We start from the raw sequence: 17,844 nt of genomic DNA on the forward strand, positions 1-17,844 counted from the left end.
AAATAGAGCATGCCCTACATGGGTGTTACTGCTAGTTTTTGGAAAAGAGCAGAGAGTAAATGATGAGAAACATGAATGCAGTCAGTCTTAGAAAGCCTGATTGGACTTAGCTTGATCTTGGGATGGATGTTTAGGGAATGGCTGCTGTTCTGTATGGTTCTTGGGAGATCATATTTTGCCTCTGCTGTCAAGTCATGGGGTTGGGGGGGGAGGGTCCAGGGGAGCACCAGAAAAACCACCTCTACAGACACCAAAAATTTAGTCTTGTAAGGAAGCCCTGCTGGAACAGACATTACAGCATGGCAGAAAAGTTGGTGTGCTTGAACTCTGTCACATCAGAGTTGTTTCAACACGTTACAAGGTCAGTGTCTTCAGAGAGCTTCCTTGAGGTCCAGTTGAAGTGGAAAAGGGTTTCTGAGTTGAAGTGATATTTTCTTTTTCTGGCAGTGGGAGTGGGGAAAAGAGGGGATGAGGAGGGAGAGACTTATAAGCATTTTCCACATTACTTTTCCTTCTAATTTTGTAAGATACGTAATTCCCCCTGCTTGAATAGAGGGGCCATTTCTTCATTTCATCTCGAGTACTTTTTATCTGTGCAGTAGAGACCCAAAATATGTAGGAAAAATTCTGCTGGCTTTGGTTGTATTATAGATCTGGCATAAACTTCCTGTTGGACAAAGCTCTTGGACTGAAGAACGGATTTATCTGCAAAAATGCAGTGTACAGAGTAACATAAAGCCAAGATTAGTAGAAGTTTATAGTATTTGGCTTTTAGCTCAATATGAGCTCTGATCACTTCAGTTTGGCATATTGTGTGTGTGTGTGTGTTTTTATTTTTGCTTCTTTTACACCTAACAGCTGCGTATCCACTGGTATTTCAGAGCGAGCCTGCGGCACCAAGTTATTCCCTGCCGCGTGCTTTGAAGCACAGCCTGAAGCTCTCTCTCTGTTGAAGCTAACAGGGTTGGAGCTGGAACACCTAGTAATCATTAGAAATTGCAATTAATATCTTGAATGTTTTCAGGGGAAAGGTAGAGGGGAATCCACGTTACCTTGTCAGTTCGACAGGACTCAGTGGGAAAGCAAATCAGCACATTTCGTTAAAATTAAAGTTCCTATTAATTTTACTGGTGCAAAATCAGTGTCTTCGAAACTGTCCATCCCCAGATGTTTCAAATCTGRTCAAACTTATGTTATAAAATCAGTCCAAGGGGTTTCTTCCAGAATGTGCTTTGCAGGTACCTGGCTTAGCTGGTAACATTTTCCTRCCTACCTCCATGTGGACTTCTTGATGATGAACTCAGTTACTTCTGCTCCCATTTCAGAGATAGTTTAAACAGAAAGATCGATCAAAAGAACCTATTTTAACAAGACTTTTATTGAAAACATACACAAAGGCAACATGTTATTTAGCTTCTTAATGTACATATTAGAGAATATTCATATTATAGGAGAATATTTTAAGAAAAAGAGAAATACAACTGACAYATGCTGCAGTTTACTAAGGCATTTAGGCTTAAGAGCAGGTTGTACTCTGTGTCTGTGTGTATGTAAATGTACACACACATACACAAAAACACATATACACAGGTTATCTGTTTTGAAACTGTACAGTGCTGTGCAATTTATTTTATGCTTTTTTATATTTTTCCACACACACACACTAAATAAAGCTTTTATTCAAATGGTAGTTGTTCACAGAACAGCAGTAATAATCTACTCTTCAAGAGTTTGCTTACAATTACAATACTAATGATGCACAAAAAAACACAAAACAAAAAAAATTAGATCTTCATGGGGAAGTTCTCTCTTACCAAAATGAGGCTCAAGTAAGAAAAACACTAGTTTGCAAAGGCACAGTGGAGACAGGTTTTAATGCATTAAATACAACATGAATCATTCACAATAACAAGTGTAGTGTTTCTGGGAACTTTTGTAAATACAACACAGTTGGTCACACAAAAATGTTTCTGTTGATTTGTCTTGGCAACTCGGATACATCAACAGTGTAACAGCGTAACAGCTTTGTTCCCATCTGACAGAAAATAATGGCAGTTCTGCAAGGCAAACGTTAAACCTGACCGTATGTATTTATTAATTCCACAGTGTTTTGACAGATTATAGGGGATGCAACTTAAAGGATGCTGACACGCTCACTGAGGGCTTTCATTTCGGTTTCCTCTAGCTTGGTGTTTTCATTATGGTTAGCACTCGGGCTGATAAGGTGTGCTGGGTACTGCAATCCATGTTCTCCTGAGTACTGTTCCCACCGGGAGTCATCGCTTTCATGGGTGATGTAACGTTCCCCTATTTTACATTCGAGTTCTCTTAAATCTAACCAGGTTTGATAGTCCTGAAATAAAATAACAATATTAAATTTAACAATTCTAAAATAAATGGCATTCTCCTCTACTCCTAGTGATAAGTATTATCAGCTTGACTGATAATCTAAATGTCATGCCTTTCCAGCACTCCAAATAGAAAAATCACGTAATTACTAAAATATGAAATTTGCCTCTAGAGACAGGTATCATCTTTAGAAGATTATTTGATAAATTAATTTTGTTGAACTGTCATTAAGTGTAATAGGGAGATGTTACAGGCTGTTTTGTAGAATGTGTTGGTGATTCTACACCAATCTACAGATTTTTGACATCTAAACAAGGCATGGGTGGTAAATAAACTGTCTCCTGCTTGTCTTCCTACATTTATATTCTAATGATCTATATCAGAGAGTCAAGCTAGTTGCTCCATCTCAATATGATGATGGCAGATATGAATTCAGCTTGGGCTAGGGAAAAAAATCTTCTTTTCCATCCTTAAGCAAGTCCTGCTGTGCTCATACAGCTACACATCAAAGCTACCTTGGAATTCTGTTTTGACAGTCAGTAGTAAGAGTGGAAACTGTGCTGGTTCTCACACTGGTTAGCYTGTGATGCCCTGCAGCTTCTGAACTGCTTGAAGTAGATCTCAAGTATAATAATACTCTCTGCCTGTTTGCACCCAAAACAGCCATGAAACCATAGTTCTAATGAAGCCTGTCTTCACGCCACCTAGCCCAGCTAGGCTGGTCGCCTAGGCAGAGCACGAGACCACTTGCCCGCTCTCCATGCACAAAAGCCTTCCTCCTTGCTATCTCGCATCCTTAGGCCACTACCTGCGTGGAGCTTCCCCTCAGAAATCACCTCTACCTTGCACAGCCCTGCCCCACTGTTTTCTCTCCTCAGCCCATGAGACAGGGTCCTTCTGCAAAGAGGAATCTTCCCGCCCACGCAACAGGGCGGCTGCTGCTGCTGTACTGCACGGCCTTGGTTCACCTCCAGTCACTGCTGCTCAAGGGATAAGAGTCAACATCCTGGCACGTGAGACAGCCAGCCTCCGTGCTGCAGGCCTTAGCCCAGCTTTCCTCTCTGGTCCCCAGTGGTTCAAGTACATTCTGGTTGCTGGGGACGAGAGAACAAACATTTGAAGAGCAAAAGACTAGAGGGTGTCAGAAAATCTGGGAGAGGAAAGCAAGCCTCGTAGGAATATCTCGGGGATCTAGCCCGTTTCCTCCTTCCGGCAGGTTGCCCTCTAGCTTGAGTAGCGGCGATCAAATATTAACCGTCTGGAATAGGACGCAGCTCTCGGTTTGGGTAGATTCCTTTCGGACTGTGGACTGGATGTTTGATTTGTGCCATGCCTTACCTCCCTAAGTGCAAATGTGGATCCCGCGGGAGAGGAGTTATAATGATAGCAAGTAGTAAACATTAAGTAGCAACACAACTTGCCTTTAACAGTGATGTGAGTAGTACATATACTCAGACCGACAAGTGTTGGATATGTTAGGGTTAAACTTACTAAACCAAGAAATCAGGCCGTTCTGACTTGCAGTCAGATCGGAAAACACAGTGCTACTCTTGTAGATTAACAGTCCAAAATATAAAGCCTACTTAGAAATAGACCACTTCATGGCTGTTTTTTAACAGAAAAACTGTTATCCAAAAGATATGCACAAAGGCTCCCCTGCAAGTAATTGCTAAAAAGAGAGAAATAAATTATTCATGCCCAACTTAAAAATTAGTGGAAATATTTCATATCTTTTCAACATCTAGAAAATGCAGTTAGTGATCACTGGTCTTGATTGCCTTCTCGAGATTTTTTTTTAAAAAAAACCCACATGATGTCATGGTTCATAACTAGAGTGGGGTTTTTTTAATTTCTCATTTGAGTAGGAGTGAATAGCTGAGAATAACTGCTGGTGTTGGGCAACTAGAAAAATATTATTTGGAGAGGTATTTAGACACTGTAATTAGGAGTGGTGGTGTGTGTGCAGGGAAGATGAGTGTTGAAGCTGATGTCTTAACTATAAGAAGAACTTGCGAAGAGCTAATGATGAAAATGCTGAGATCAAACCTTAAACATTCTTAAACTTAAGACTAAAAACAGATACAATGAGCTACTCCTTAATACCAACCCCACTAGCTTCTGTCTTAAGCAGGTCCTACCAGAGCCCCGAGAGCCCCAGCCATGCGCCCAGCGCTGCAGCGGTGCCAGCTCCAGCCCCACCACAGCCCAGTCCCTGCCTGGCCCCAGTGGTGCCCCAACAGGTCCTACGTGGCCCCCTCATTTTTCTTCATAATTAAAGGAAAACTTTCCTAATACCACTCACTGCATCGATTCTGTTTTCTGTCTTTCAACTTGCAGTGATTTTGCTGCTGCCAGTATAAAAAAATTCAATATATATGGAGTAGAAGACAGTGCCTGCTGGCTTCTCAAACCATCGTAACATTTCAATTTTCAGATGAAGGCTTCAATTGAAAGAGGCTAATATGTTTTCCTGGAAAGCATACCACTTCACTAGTTCTTTCTGATGACTGTGAAGTGGCAGCCCATTGATTAGCTTTGATAAGAAGTGAGTCAGAGCAGAATTCAGTTAATAAGGAAAATATAAGTCAAATCAATTAAAAGTTTTTTTTTTTTTTAATGAGAAAATAGCATTTTCTCAGTAGACAAATGAGATGCAACACATTGGTGGTGTATTTTGAAAACAAGAGATAAGTAAGTTTAGTATTGGAATCTAGTATTTCAAAGGTTAATCACAGTTTATAGGTAAATCAGTGAAGGAGGTGAGGTTCTCGGCATCTGAAAACATCTTCAGGCTTGTACAGACTTAATTTGACTCTACTGTGCTTAAAGACAAAAAGATGTTTTATATATGTTTAGAACCTAAATACAGAGGAAAAAACATAGAATTTGTAGCAATACCTGTAACCATGGGTGGCTTAAYGTTTTGTCCACACTGTAGCGCTTTCTCATTTTCACTTGCAACAAATTATTTATGAGATCAATAGCTGAAAAGAAATAATATCAGAATATGTCAGCTAAAAAAATATACTTGTTTTGACTACAACATACAGACAGAAATACAAAAACTGCAATTGGAAAGAGAGGACAGTTGTCAATCCAGTTCTTTCCGTTTTTTTGTTTTAGTAACTGCATTCAACACGCATCTCCCTGAGGGTACCCACGCACTCCTCCATCACGGGACTGCAACTGCTTTACTCCACAGTGCCTGCTGGCTACTATATCCTGGGCATCTCTGTGGTCATTTGCAGGCATGCAGTGAACACTGGAGACAGTTCTCACTCAGCTCACTCACCAAAAAAAAAAAAAAAAAAAAAAAAAAAAAAAGGTAGGTGAGGAAGGACCATCCTATCCTTTGGGTACCACAGCAGTATACAGTAGTATAAATGTGTACGCATATATTTCTTTGAGACTGTCAATATAACTTTTCCAAGACTGATAGAGGCAGTCTGCCTTGCAGGCACCAAGTGGAGAAATCACGGTTTGCAACGCTGCTCTTCTGAACCGAGCATTGCCTCTGCCTGCCAGTCAGCAGCCKGGTGTTTCGTGAATGCTAGAGGGCTGCTTCGGCTGCTTTACAAATTACTGAGTGGTTGTGTTTCCCAAGCAGATCAATGATTCACAGAGGTTATAGTAATGTGTGCTGTGGTGCCCGAAAGRAAGAGGCTCACCAGTCAATGACCAGTGCAGTTCATTGAGTGATCCATTTGGAAAAATCTTTGGGATGAGATTGCTGAGCCTTGAGTGCACCTACTAAAGCCAAAAAAAAAAAAAAATCCCCCAAATCCAACAAAAATACCCTAACAGAAAAAAAAAAGAAAAGAAAGAAAAAATGTTATAATGAAAGGTTAAACTCTAGGTGGTGCTTAAAAGTTTGGCGTGTGTTCTGGAGAAGCTTCTTGTTACATAATAACAATATTTATATAATAACAATAATTGACAAGTCACAAGAAATTATGGTATTACTGCAGTTTTTCCATTTTATCACAATACGCCTTGGCTCGTATACTGTCCAAAGTATGCTGCTTATATCTCTGCTTCTTCTCCTGTATCATGGTGAAAGATCATCTTGCAGAAAACATGGAAACGGGGGACATTAATTGTCAACTGTAGGACTACACGTGATCACTGAGGAAAACTGGTTCTGGAATCTGCAAGACTGATGTTGCTGCCAGCTAGATGATATAGTATAACTTCACCTTAAGAGCAGGAGGGAGGACAAGATTCTTTAAACTGGGAAATCTATGATATTACATTTTATGCAGCAATATGGAAAAGCTTTTCTCTTTTTTTTACTAGTCTCCCCACTCTCCACCTGCCACCCCCATTTGCCAAATRGACTTTTTTGTGTGTTTCTGTTTTGGGGGTAGATTGCTTGTACCTCYTGAGGCCCTGACATGCCAGTTCATGCAGCTAGTGTGGAGGCAACCAGACTGTGGTCTGGGTGTAGCCCCTGGCTATGGCTCTGAGCACAGTGTCCAGGAAAGTGGGAATGTACGTGGCAGTCTGTCTGGACATCTGCAGTAAGTCTGACAAACAAAATTATCCTTAGCAATAATGGACTATCATTAAAGCAGCCCTGACTTCCTGAATTTTATCTTGGAAATCAAAGCAACTGTGGAAATGAGATAAAACAAATCTTGGGGCTTTTGACAAAGAAGGGATTGCCAGAGATTCTGAGACACACTTTTCCTGGAGCAGATCTTACTTTCTCTGTTGTGAATAGACTTTTAACCACTGGTTCTGTTAGTGTAAGATATAATTCTTGCTAAATTCTCTAGTTCATGTTTATTTGGTTCCCACTCGAATGTCTGTGAAGTGGATATGGGATCATAAAGCCAGTGAATAGCCAATGGACTACCTTGGCGAGACGACAGCATGCCAAAAGCTCTTTGGCTTCCCAATTCCCCTTACACTGATCTCCCTGATTTTTTTCTTTAGAGTATTTTTAGTGGCTTTAGTAAAAAATAGAGAGTTCCTGAAATGTCATGAAAATCATTTGCCATCAAGATGAATGCCAAGATGATGGCTAAGCTTTGAAAACGAGAGAGGGAGGGAGGTCTTTACGAGGTATACGACAACGCTTCAGGATCCTCCTGGCACAGGCACACCGGTCACAGCCCGCAGAGCTGCCTGCCTTTTCCTGCATGGAAGGGAACCAAGCAAGGCCCTGAAGTTGTTAAAATCACTGGAAGAGGTGGGTGTTTCTTAACAGAGGGGACGATTAGCTTAAGTCATTCTCATGGGTTTGGGTAGCTTACGCCGAATCTCTCTAGCATTCTCATGGATCTCGGGGTAAATATCTCTGTCAGTAACCCTGGAGAGAAAGGCAGTGACATCAGCAGCGCTTGCAGGAGAAGGTCAGCTTASACTTCATGAAGGCATCTCCTGCCTTCAGGGAACAGGGCCACCTAGCCATTCGTAACGACCCAGTATTACTGGAGAGAGTGTTTCAGATTTCTTATTTCCTCTCTTTCCCAGACAGTGAAACTGAGAGGGTTACCTTGAGCTCCAGCCYCAGTTTACATAAATGATCTGCCTGTTTCACCACTGGAATACTGCTGTTTCTGTAAAAAGTTTTGGTGTTTATTACCAGTTCTTTATCTAGGGTTGCTTTCTCTAGGGACRTTTTGAATATCACTTGCCTCTTAATAATATAAATTCAAATGTGATTACTATGAGGATTTAGGGCCCAAACTCCATTAATTTCAGAAGACCACCTGCACATCTCTTTCTTAGAAGCTCATAGGAATTGGAAGAAAAATGTGTGMAAGTTCCAAGAAGACTGTGTTACTGCATTTCCAAATGCTCTTATGGGTTCATGTTTATCTATCTTCTGTGATTAAGGATAGCAAAAAACCAGCAGCTGAGGGGCTAACYAAGTTCTGTGAGTTGCAGACTTTGCTAAGGAGCATAAATTAGCCAATAGTTCCTCCTGACTTCCAGACAGCACGACTGTTGGTCATTAAGCTTGATGATCATTAATGGAATCCCCAAAGGGGAGATTCAAATGCAACCTTGAAAACCTATATAGCCCCTTGATTTTAGGAAAGAATGCTTTTTATTTGCATTTTACTAGAAAGAACCTCCTGACTCAGGAGGTTTATATTTCTAAACTGTTTAACGGTATTTTATCAGGGCAAATAATTAATTGTAATAAGGACAGTAACAGTCTATACACAAGGATCAAATTAACACATGATAATTACAGTCTTTATAGGAATGATTTATTTAACTCAGTTCGGATGTAACCCACATATTAATACARAAGTTTGCAAATTGTTTGCAGAAGCTATTACGTACTACTTCATTTAGTCCTACCAAATCACTTTTGCCTGCAACAGGTTATAAAGAAATTTTCCTAAGAATATTAAGAAGAGAAGTGTTAAATTAACAATAAATTCACACTTGGCCTAGGATTAAAAAAAAAAAAACTGTAATCATATTTTTTACAGCTGTCACTTGTAAAAATTTAAACTGATGCCATCAGTGACTAAAACTTATGACTTATTCTTCCAAGTATAGCTCTGTTGGTCAGTGGTATGACTTCTGCACACATACACATATCCCTGCTGCTGGTCAGTACAGTTATGCTCACAAAAGCTCTAGTGTACATGCAGTGAGTTTGGCCGAAAAAAAAAAAAAAAAATCTTGGACTAGCAGAGCTCATTCTGTTCAGGGAAATGGAGTCAGCTGTACTATCAAAACAAATCTCTGGTGAGTTCAGCTGAAAACAGCAGTAACTCTACAAGAGAGGTTTTCTAATACTGTTCCATACTAGCAAACATGCCTAAGTAAGGCCAAGACCTTAGTTTAAACAGCTAGCTAAAGATTTACTGAGATGGAGAGCATCTTTGAGCTATAACATGTACTTGACCTCCTCATACTTAATGTTCATTCATGTGACTTTCTCATTAATGCGTGAAATAGTTTCTATTCACATTATGCCAAAACAAGTCTACAAAAATACTGGCTTGAAAGCAGCTGCACTATTTATTCCTGACAGTGAAACAGGCAGACCATGATCAGATTTAACACATGGAAAAAAATTGCATAGTTTCCTCTCAAATTACTTAATCTGGAAGATGGTATGAAGTACCTAATCAACACTGAGCACATCACATAGCTTAACAGGGTAGCAGTAGTAGCTCTGTTGGTAGCTGATGCAGAAAAAAATCATCAAAAAAATGTGTTTATACAATGATTTATGAAAATTCCGTAACAGAAAGAAATAAAAACTGAATATGCTAAAGCATGACGTAGCATAATTTGGGTGCATTCAGCTGAAAAGAACTGCCACCACAATGAAGATATGTTAGGCAACATTAATTAGCACAGGGACAAAATCCTTCAGGGAATTTTGACTTTATAATCATCAGCATTTTTTTTTTTTGTAATCTAAGTCAGAATAAATCTTTCAGAGCATGTAAATATGGAAGACTGAGATGTCAAAGTTGAGATCAAAAAGACAGTTGAAAACTCCATGTTTAATGGATGTGAAATATACAGCTATAAATAGGAGAGAATTCTGCAAGTAGACTCCCCTGAATTAGTATCTAGCAAAATTCTCCAGTGAAGTCTGAATTAAGCCCAAATTTTGTCATATGAATACTGTAGGAATTCAGTGTGTTCAGAAATGGAAACTGGCTTGACAGTAAGTGAAGACAGAGAGGCTATGAATGGTGTATTGGACAGTGGAAAGTTGCATGACTGTGACAAAAATCTGTTTTTATACAAGATTACCAAACATTACCAAAAGAATAACTTTTTTGTTGCTCCTCCTGTTTAAAATACTTTTATTTTATTGCTCTTACTTGCACTGCTGTAACAGCTGATGCTTCAACCCAAGGTCAGTTTCCATTACGCTCTATACTGTAGAAAAGACATATAAAAAAAGATGTCCCTGACCTGAAGATTGTAATACTCAAAATGAAAAAGGAAGTGATTGCAACTGAGAAATTATGTGGGGACGACAGTATAACACAGCAGTACACACACAGCAGGTGCTTATCAATTGTTCTGTTTTTATATTAAGCATCTTATCAGAATATCTTGATGGAAGTGAGGGAGACAAGGAGCGATATTATGGCCACGTACACAGACCTCCTTTCAGGCATCATAGCTGAAATGGAAGAAATCATGGAAAAGCCTATTGGAAATTCAACAAAGAAGGGGTGAATGTACTGCTGTTTTAATGGGGGTGGAGATTAGACTTCTCTCTGGAGGATTCTGTGAGATATATATGTGTATGTGTGTGTGTATATATACTATATATAACATACATATACACACATATATATAATGTATATATACATATATATGTATATATACACAAATATATATATAATGGAAAAACCTTAAACTTTAAAGATGAGTAACTGGGCTTGATGAACTGAGGTAAGGGACCTATAGTTGAGGTCTGAGCTTGAGATGTGACRTTTGAGAAGGATTCTGAATGGGACAGTAGAGAAAAAACAATTTGTCAGAGCTACGGAAGTTGAAAAGTCTCAGTTTTCACAGGTTAATCTTTTAATGGGAAGAGAGGGACAGAAGAGCAGTACACCAAAAAGTCATGCCAGCACGTCTCAGCAGGAAGAGATGATGAAATTAGAACTTTGTGCAGATGTTAAGATATCAGACAGAGACCTTATGGAGAGAAAAGAGCCAAAGGCAATGACTAGACCACATCTGAGTGAGAGAAGACAGCGCTGTTCATAGTGACTGGAAGAAGTTAAACACTCGTAGGTATCATCCACCTATGGATGCTGCCATCTTTCATGGGTTGCGACTGTAGATTAATTTAAAATATTGGTAGAAAATGCTGATCTGACAGTTGCAATGCATACAGAAAAAGTAGTTTTCAAGAAAAATAACTAAAACCACAGTTACACTTATGGTGCACAAACTTTCTTCCCACATGTTTTTGCTCTGAACCTCCCAAATTTTAAGTGTACTTTTTTTWTATATATGTATTACCAAGCAGCTTAAATTGTTCAGGTCAAGGATTTTTACAAGTCTATCACYTCATTATCAGTAGAGTTTTTATTTTAGAAAATAAGAGAATTTTGTCTTCAAAAGTTAAAATTTTAAGGTCAGTAACTTAGAAAAGAAACACAGAAATGTAATATTTATTTAGGCTACCCTACTGCTGTTATTGCTCTTGCAGATACAATGCTTACGATCAACTATCTTGTTTTTTTGAGGTTTTCCTCTCCCTTCTTTAATTGTCTGGCTCCATCTCCCAAACTAGAATGCTGTTGCTTGGCAATATCAGAAAGAGCATCTACTAAGCACAACCACATATTAAAATCAAAATGGYATAAACGCCAATAATTCAATCTAATTTGTGCACAATATGTTAAATCCAATGAAATACATGATTTTTGTAGAAAGAAACTGGGCTGTTCATTTCCCCTCTGATTACTAGAAAAATATAAGCAAATAAAAATCTAAGCAAACGTGGCAGTTGGTTTAGCTATTCTTGAACTTTTTAGATGAGTAATGTGCTGGAGAGAGGGCTCAAACAACCAGAAGACAAGCCTCATGTCTAGTTTGGCTCCCCGAGCCATAATTATAATCGTAAGAGGTAAACAAAACCTTTGAACACCGCTCTGCTTTCCTCAGTGGTGGCTTTTGCGATCGGCACGCCAAAATTCCTAACTCTGCTTTCATTAGCGTTTCTCTGAGCYGTTACGTGCCCTTGAACGAAACTGCTGGTTCTCCGCCACCGGCAAAATCCACTTGCTGAGGATCATTTCCCTTACTCTAAACTGAAAATGGCATACCAAGGTTAAAAAAAAAATACTTTYGAAACCCTTGTGGTTGCACTAAGAGTACACACTGAGGACTTCAAGCAAACAAGCGGCCGAGCTGGAACAAGAGCTAGCTCAGGGGTAGCGGCTGGGTACGTTCCTGATCCCAGCCCGTCACAGTCCTGAAGCAAAGCCCCTTTCTCTTGTTTCTGATCTGCTATCAGTTGCTTTGAGCATCCGGCAGGATTGCTGATATCCATAATAATAGGTTTGAATAAATATCAACATTAATTTTTCAGCTTAATTTGTAATTCCTTCTACAACTTCTCGCTGTTCTGTAATAATGTTTCTAGGATCATCATATTATGCATGTTCATAGTAACCAATACTGATGTATTTCAGAAGTAAAAAAAAAACGAGAAAACAGCCATGTATATTGAGCGTTACTTGCTCAGAGAATCTGGGCACCTTCACCAGCATGCATAAATTAGAGTTAAGAGTAATTCTTGTAGATGGCAGCCTAGCTCTTCTAAATTCACTGAATTCTCCGTTTCCATCTGCCATTACTGAGACATGTAAACATCACGTCTGGATGTAGTTATTACTTTTTATTTAAAATCTAGCCGTAACATACATTTTATAGAGTCAATTGTTAAAGAGCATTTAGACCCATCAATATGTGTTTTGGACATACGGAAGAATACATTTAGTAAAGGAGAAAAAAAGAAGAATATTTACATTAGTTTTACCTATGATAACCTTTTGACAAAATGACTCTTATTTTTCAAATTCATGCAGCACTGCACTTTAGGAAGATTTTTTGCTCTGCATTAAAAAGATTATTTATTTTGTATTTCCAACATCTGTGACAAGGACACATGTCTAATCTGTTCTGGTTTCAATTTTCTTATGCTACAGTACTGCAACAAAATTTGGCGTTACAGGCTTCTGTGGGGGATGTAGCTGTTGATTATGTTCTGAGTTTCTATTAAATATTTGCACTAGTTTTGCAAATATCACTAAATGAGTAAATTGGGTTTTACTGCTGGAACTTCAGGGTTTTTTTTCTTAAAAATAACTTCAACTTTGTTTGAATTTTAAAACAAAGAATATTGCCTCTTGAAAGAAAACATCTGAGTCTATACTTCAAGACACACAGCAGTTTTAATCATATCAGCTTTAAAGAATTAGGTTCGCCAATGTTTGTTTATGAAGACCTTGCTGGATTATACTATATTATCACATCCCACACTGCTATATAATTCTGTTGCATGTTTGTACGAAGAACTACTTAATGACAGCTAATGTCCTGTTGGGAGAATTATTGCTGTGGTAGGAGTCTACTAATTAGTTTAAAGGAAGTCTATTATGCCTTTTTAAAAAAATATATATTCTGGGTCTTTGTGCATATTAAAAAAATTTTAAAAATTAATTATAGTCATGTGTATTAAAACTTCCACTGAAAAATGTTCTACTGTTAACAATAATGGGTAAACTCAGAAAAAAAAAAGAATAATTGAAAAGACATGGTAGCATAAATATCAGAATTTATCAGCCTGACCTGCATAGGAAGCTAGACGAGCCTGTGACAAGCTGAAGGAGGATTTTTGAGTGCAGAAATGTAGAAGACTGGAATTGAAACTAGTTCTCTCAGAATTTCTCAGGTTTGTACTCCTTAGTGCAGAGAAAAACTGTAAGTAAGTCCTATAATGTATTTTAGCATGAAACAAATCTCATGTTACCGTAGTTTACATCGAAGTGTTTGGACCTTATCTGATCTTTTTTTTTTAGCTGCAATGTTGAGTAAGCGACTTCACAAAATGTTTAAAAGCACTTGTTTTCTCCTCAAAATGTTATGCTTTGGCCATTTGTAGCATCAGTTATCACGGCACTATTCAGAACTGCAGTCCAGATCAGAAGCGTTAGGGTATGAGGCTGTACCTCAGCCCTGCTACCCGGTCACGTGTAACACAGGCTGGATTAAGTTATTTCACATACGGMATTCAGCTGCCTTCCTGGGACCTGCATTTGAGTGTGGACAGGAGGTGACACAGAATTGTGTCTTTAGTTTCTCTAGCTAATCAATTCCTATAGTATATAGATTGGAGATACTGCTTAAGCTCAATATTTAAATCTTAAAGAAGTCAGTTGTAAAACACGCCAGATATAGACCTGAATTCCAAATCTCAGTTACAAAAATAACAGAGCAGTTCAGATTTAGATTTTGGTTCAGCACAGTGAAATGGCTTATCAATTAGCCATTCAAAATATGCAATAAAAATCACAYTGCATAAGTAAAATTTAGCTTATTAATTTGTTAAAGCATGTTCTTCTCTTCTTCTCCATGCTTGCAGCCTTATATCCATTGACTCTTAATGAAGGCTGTGACTCCAGAAAGGATAAATAACACCCCAGCAGGTGAGTTTTCAATAGATGCTCTACTGAATCTTCACAGCCGAATGTAGAAATTGATCTTTTGTCTACCGGAGTAGAAGTTTGTGGAAGACAATTTCCTGCAGCCTCTTCTGCACTGATTATCATTTGCTTATCTTTAAGGCCAGATAGAGCATTGCTGCATACAGATCCTCTCAGTTTACATAGCAAAAGTATGTGTTCATGAGGTTCTCGGTACCTACTCGTGTAGAATTATATRTATATATTTTAATTATTTTTAACAAATCTCATCAAACTATACCTGCTACTGGCATTAAAATAGTAGACAAGTACTCAAAGCATCTGTCAGGTGAGAATCTCATATGACTATATTGAAGTGAGCAGTGGGCACACTCCTTTAAGCTACCATTAACCATCTGAAGCCCAGACAAACTGATCAGCTGTRACTGCACTGTCAATAAAGGAAATCATAAAGTCTAATCTTTTAATTCACTTTGGTATGTATTACAATTCAGAAGAAAAGAATCTAATGTTTATAATGATCCCTATTTTAAGAGTTAYGAAGCAACCTTGCAAAATGTTAAGGATGCAAGGAAAACATTAAAAACTYCAAAACTTTGAAAAGTAGAAAATCAAATTGTCTGAAAATGTTTGATATATACAGGAAAATGTTGGTAAAACCAGAACTAACATCATTTCAGAAGGCCCTACTTAGTCATGTCTAATAGAGAATAGAACTCAATTATCTTCTTTAAAGGTATTAATAGTGAATTATTCACACTGAACTTTTGTTATCAAAAATCTCTGATACTATTGACCAGAATGCTAGTTGCAAAACTCTCCCTGGTTATCTTTAAGTCTTTTCTTTCCCCTCCCACAAAGTCCACTCTACACCACTTTCTCTCACTGAAAATGATAGTGGAGAGACTAGGGTTGAAAAAAGAGGTACAGAAGTAGATACATGCAAGGTCATCTCCAGCAAGGGAAGTTACGCAGGATGTTCTGAAGCAACCAAAGCCCTAGGTGGCTACATGCCTCCTTCAGCACCTCCYGGAGAGATCTTAGGCTAGGGACTGCCATATGCAGTCTACACAGGTTCTGCAAGGAAATGTCTAAAGCYGTTAATAATACAGAACAGAAAATTATTCATCATGGTATCTTGAAATGTCAAGTCTTTTCTTCATTGATTTGTACAGGAAAAATACAACACAAAAGCAAATACAACTATACTTCTTTAGCACATACATAAAAAGCAGCCACAAACAGATATTACCTTCATGAGAAATTTCCTTCCATGGATTAGGTGGATACATGAAGGCAGCATTCTGGATTTGGTCATGTATATCTTCATCTTCATTGAATGGAAAGGTACCACTGAGGCTTACGTAAATGATGACGCCCACAGACCACATATCCAGAGATCTGTTATAGCCTTTGTTTCGCAGCACTTCTGGAGCAAGGTAGGCTGGTGTTCCTACAACCGAACGCCTAAAAGATTTCTCCCCAATGATTCGAGCAAAGCCAAAATCACAGAGTTTTACCTGTTTAAAGCAAAGTGCTATGGTAAACCAGATATTATTTTTATTATCAGATACATAGCTGAAGCAATTTTGTCATGGATTAGTTGAGAGATCCACCTCTAGTGTTTCTTCATGTGTATTTCTTTTTTTTAAACTCTTCTTTGAGTAGAAACTCATGATTTCACCAAATCGTTACACAAGATTACCAATCTATTGCATCTCCTGTGTTTTTTCACTCCATGAACTAACTACGGTTAATAATACAGGACATTCAGAATCAAAGACATGGCATTCTGAAAGAKACCTAACAGCTTAGGCTGCTGTTGGAAGTAATAACACAAAGCAATAATATTTATTGATTCATAGCATAAAAATAYAGAAAATAAAAATCTTTTACCTATGCCTAATTTTTTCCTCTATTAACCAAGCTGACAAAGTTTAGTTCTTGAACTGCCACTTCTGTTTACTTCGGGATACAGTTACACCCTGTCTTTCTACAAACTTCTTCGCTTTTTCCAGAGAGCAGATTCAGCTGTTTAAAAATTCCTACTTCAAATTTCAACACAGATCCTTCCTTTCCAGTTATTGATACTATTTACAAAATTTCAGGGAAATTATTAACAGTATTTCTTTGAATATAGACATTTGGAGCAAACTACAGCTATAAACAAAATCTACAGATAAAGGTAACAGGACTTGATTTAGACCACAAGCAGTACAACCACAATCCAGGAAGTATATTTATATATTCTGTAATCTACCTGGCATTTAAATTCATAAAATTAAATAAGCATCTCTTCTTCTTCATAAGCTACAACCTAACTTTTTTAAAAAATAATTGCTTCTTTTCTGAGACGATGCAAATTTTCAGTTATCTGGACCTAATTAACTAGAAAAATAGTTTGCACTGTAACGGTGAGCAACTTAGAAACATCTTGGGCCAATGCACAAGTAGTTATGTCACACTTGAAAATATAGTTGTGTATTTTGATAAATGACAAAAAGCAAGGATTTTTAAAATGCCTTTTTTGGAGCCTTTTTTCAATAAGTGATCAGATTTGCCACAAGGATCTAATAATTCTGTGTAGTTCTTGAGGCAGGTACAAACAGATCACTAACACTTTTAAGCTTGTTCATAAAATAAGCATTGCTAACACATGAAGTTGAACAATTTACTTTAGCAGAGGACATTTTCTACTTGCCTGTGGGAAAGGATCTGCTGATGCCAGTAACACATTTTCTGGTTTGAGGTCACAATGAACAATATTTTTGAAATGGAGATGCCTTAAAGCAACAAGGATCTGCGAAGAAACAAATCAAAGAATTCCAGTTTTAAATAATACGCTTTCTAAATATTATTCTGACAATAAGTGTGGTCAGAGGATCAAGCACTGTTGCAGAGAAAAACAAGCCAACATGAGTGTATCTTTCAAAACAATGTCTATGATGCACCAAAAAAGCAACAAAGACGTTTGCAGTTATTTGCTGTGCCTCAAATTTTTCACCTCGCGATATGAAACAAGGCTGCTCCCTCTCCATTGACTCTACATTCTAAACAGATACTTTTTAAAATAACCTCAGTCTTAGCACTTATTTTTTTTGTGAAATGTTGAGTTTTATAAACATTTCATTTGCAAAATGCCCTTCCAGATCTAAGTTACGAACTCAAAAATTTCCAAAGAAACAGYACACAAGCCAATTTAAACAAGTTCTTGAAGAGAGAGAGCATGTGTGTATCTTTGCTCTGCTCTGTCTAACACACATCCATCCTATTCCTGCACCTTTGATTTTGCTATTCCCTGTGTCTGGTCAGGGGCTGACAGAATTTTCCA

The 17,844-nt window shown here is 38.0% G+C and overlaps 1 protein-coding gene across 3 annotated transcripts in view; it reads right to left on the reverse strand.

Moving 5' to 3' along the window:
• Positions 1-1,362: 1,362 nt before the first annotated feature.
• The window catches only part of PRKD1 (protein kinase D1), a 145,074-nt gene continuing 128,592 nt past the window's right edge, over positions 1,363-17,844 (reverse strand). For all 3 annotated transcript variants that reach the window (XM_085301649.1, XM_085301648.1, XM_085301650.1), the window contains 4 exons: positions 17,215-17,313; positions 15,766-16,033; positions 5,248-5,333; positions 1,363-2,353 (listed from right to left, as the gene is read on the reverse strand). In XM_085301649.1, coding sequence (XP_085157775.1) covers positions 2,135-2,353; positions 5,248-5,333; positions 15,766-16,033; positions 17,215-17,313 — 672 coding nt within the window. In that variant the 3' untranslated portion in view covers positions 1,363-2,134. The remainder of the gene's footprint in view (positions 2,354-5,247; positions 5,334-15,765; positions 16,034-17,214; positions 17,314-17,844) is intronic.

This window comes from Rhea americana, unplaced genomic scaffold (assembly GCF_003343005.1).
Source record: "Rhea americana isolate MKP2758 unplaced genomic scaffold, rheAme1 scaffold_18, whole genome shotgun sequence".
NCBI lineage: Eukaryota > Metazoa > Chordata > Aves > Rheiformes > Rheidae > Rhea > Rhea americana.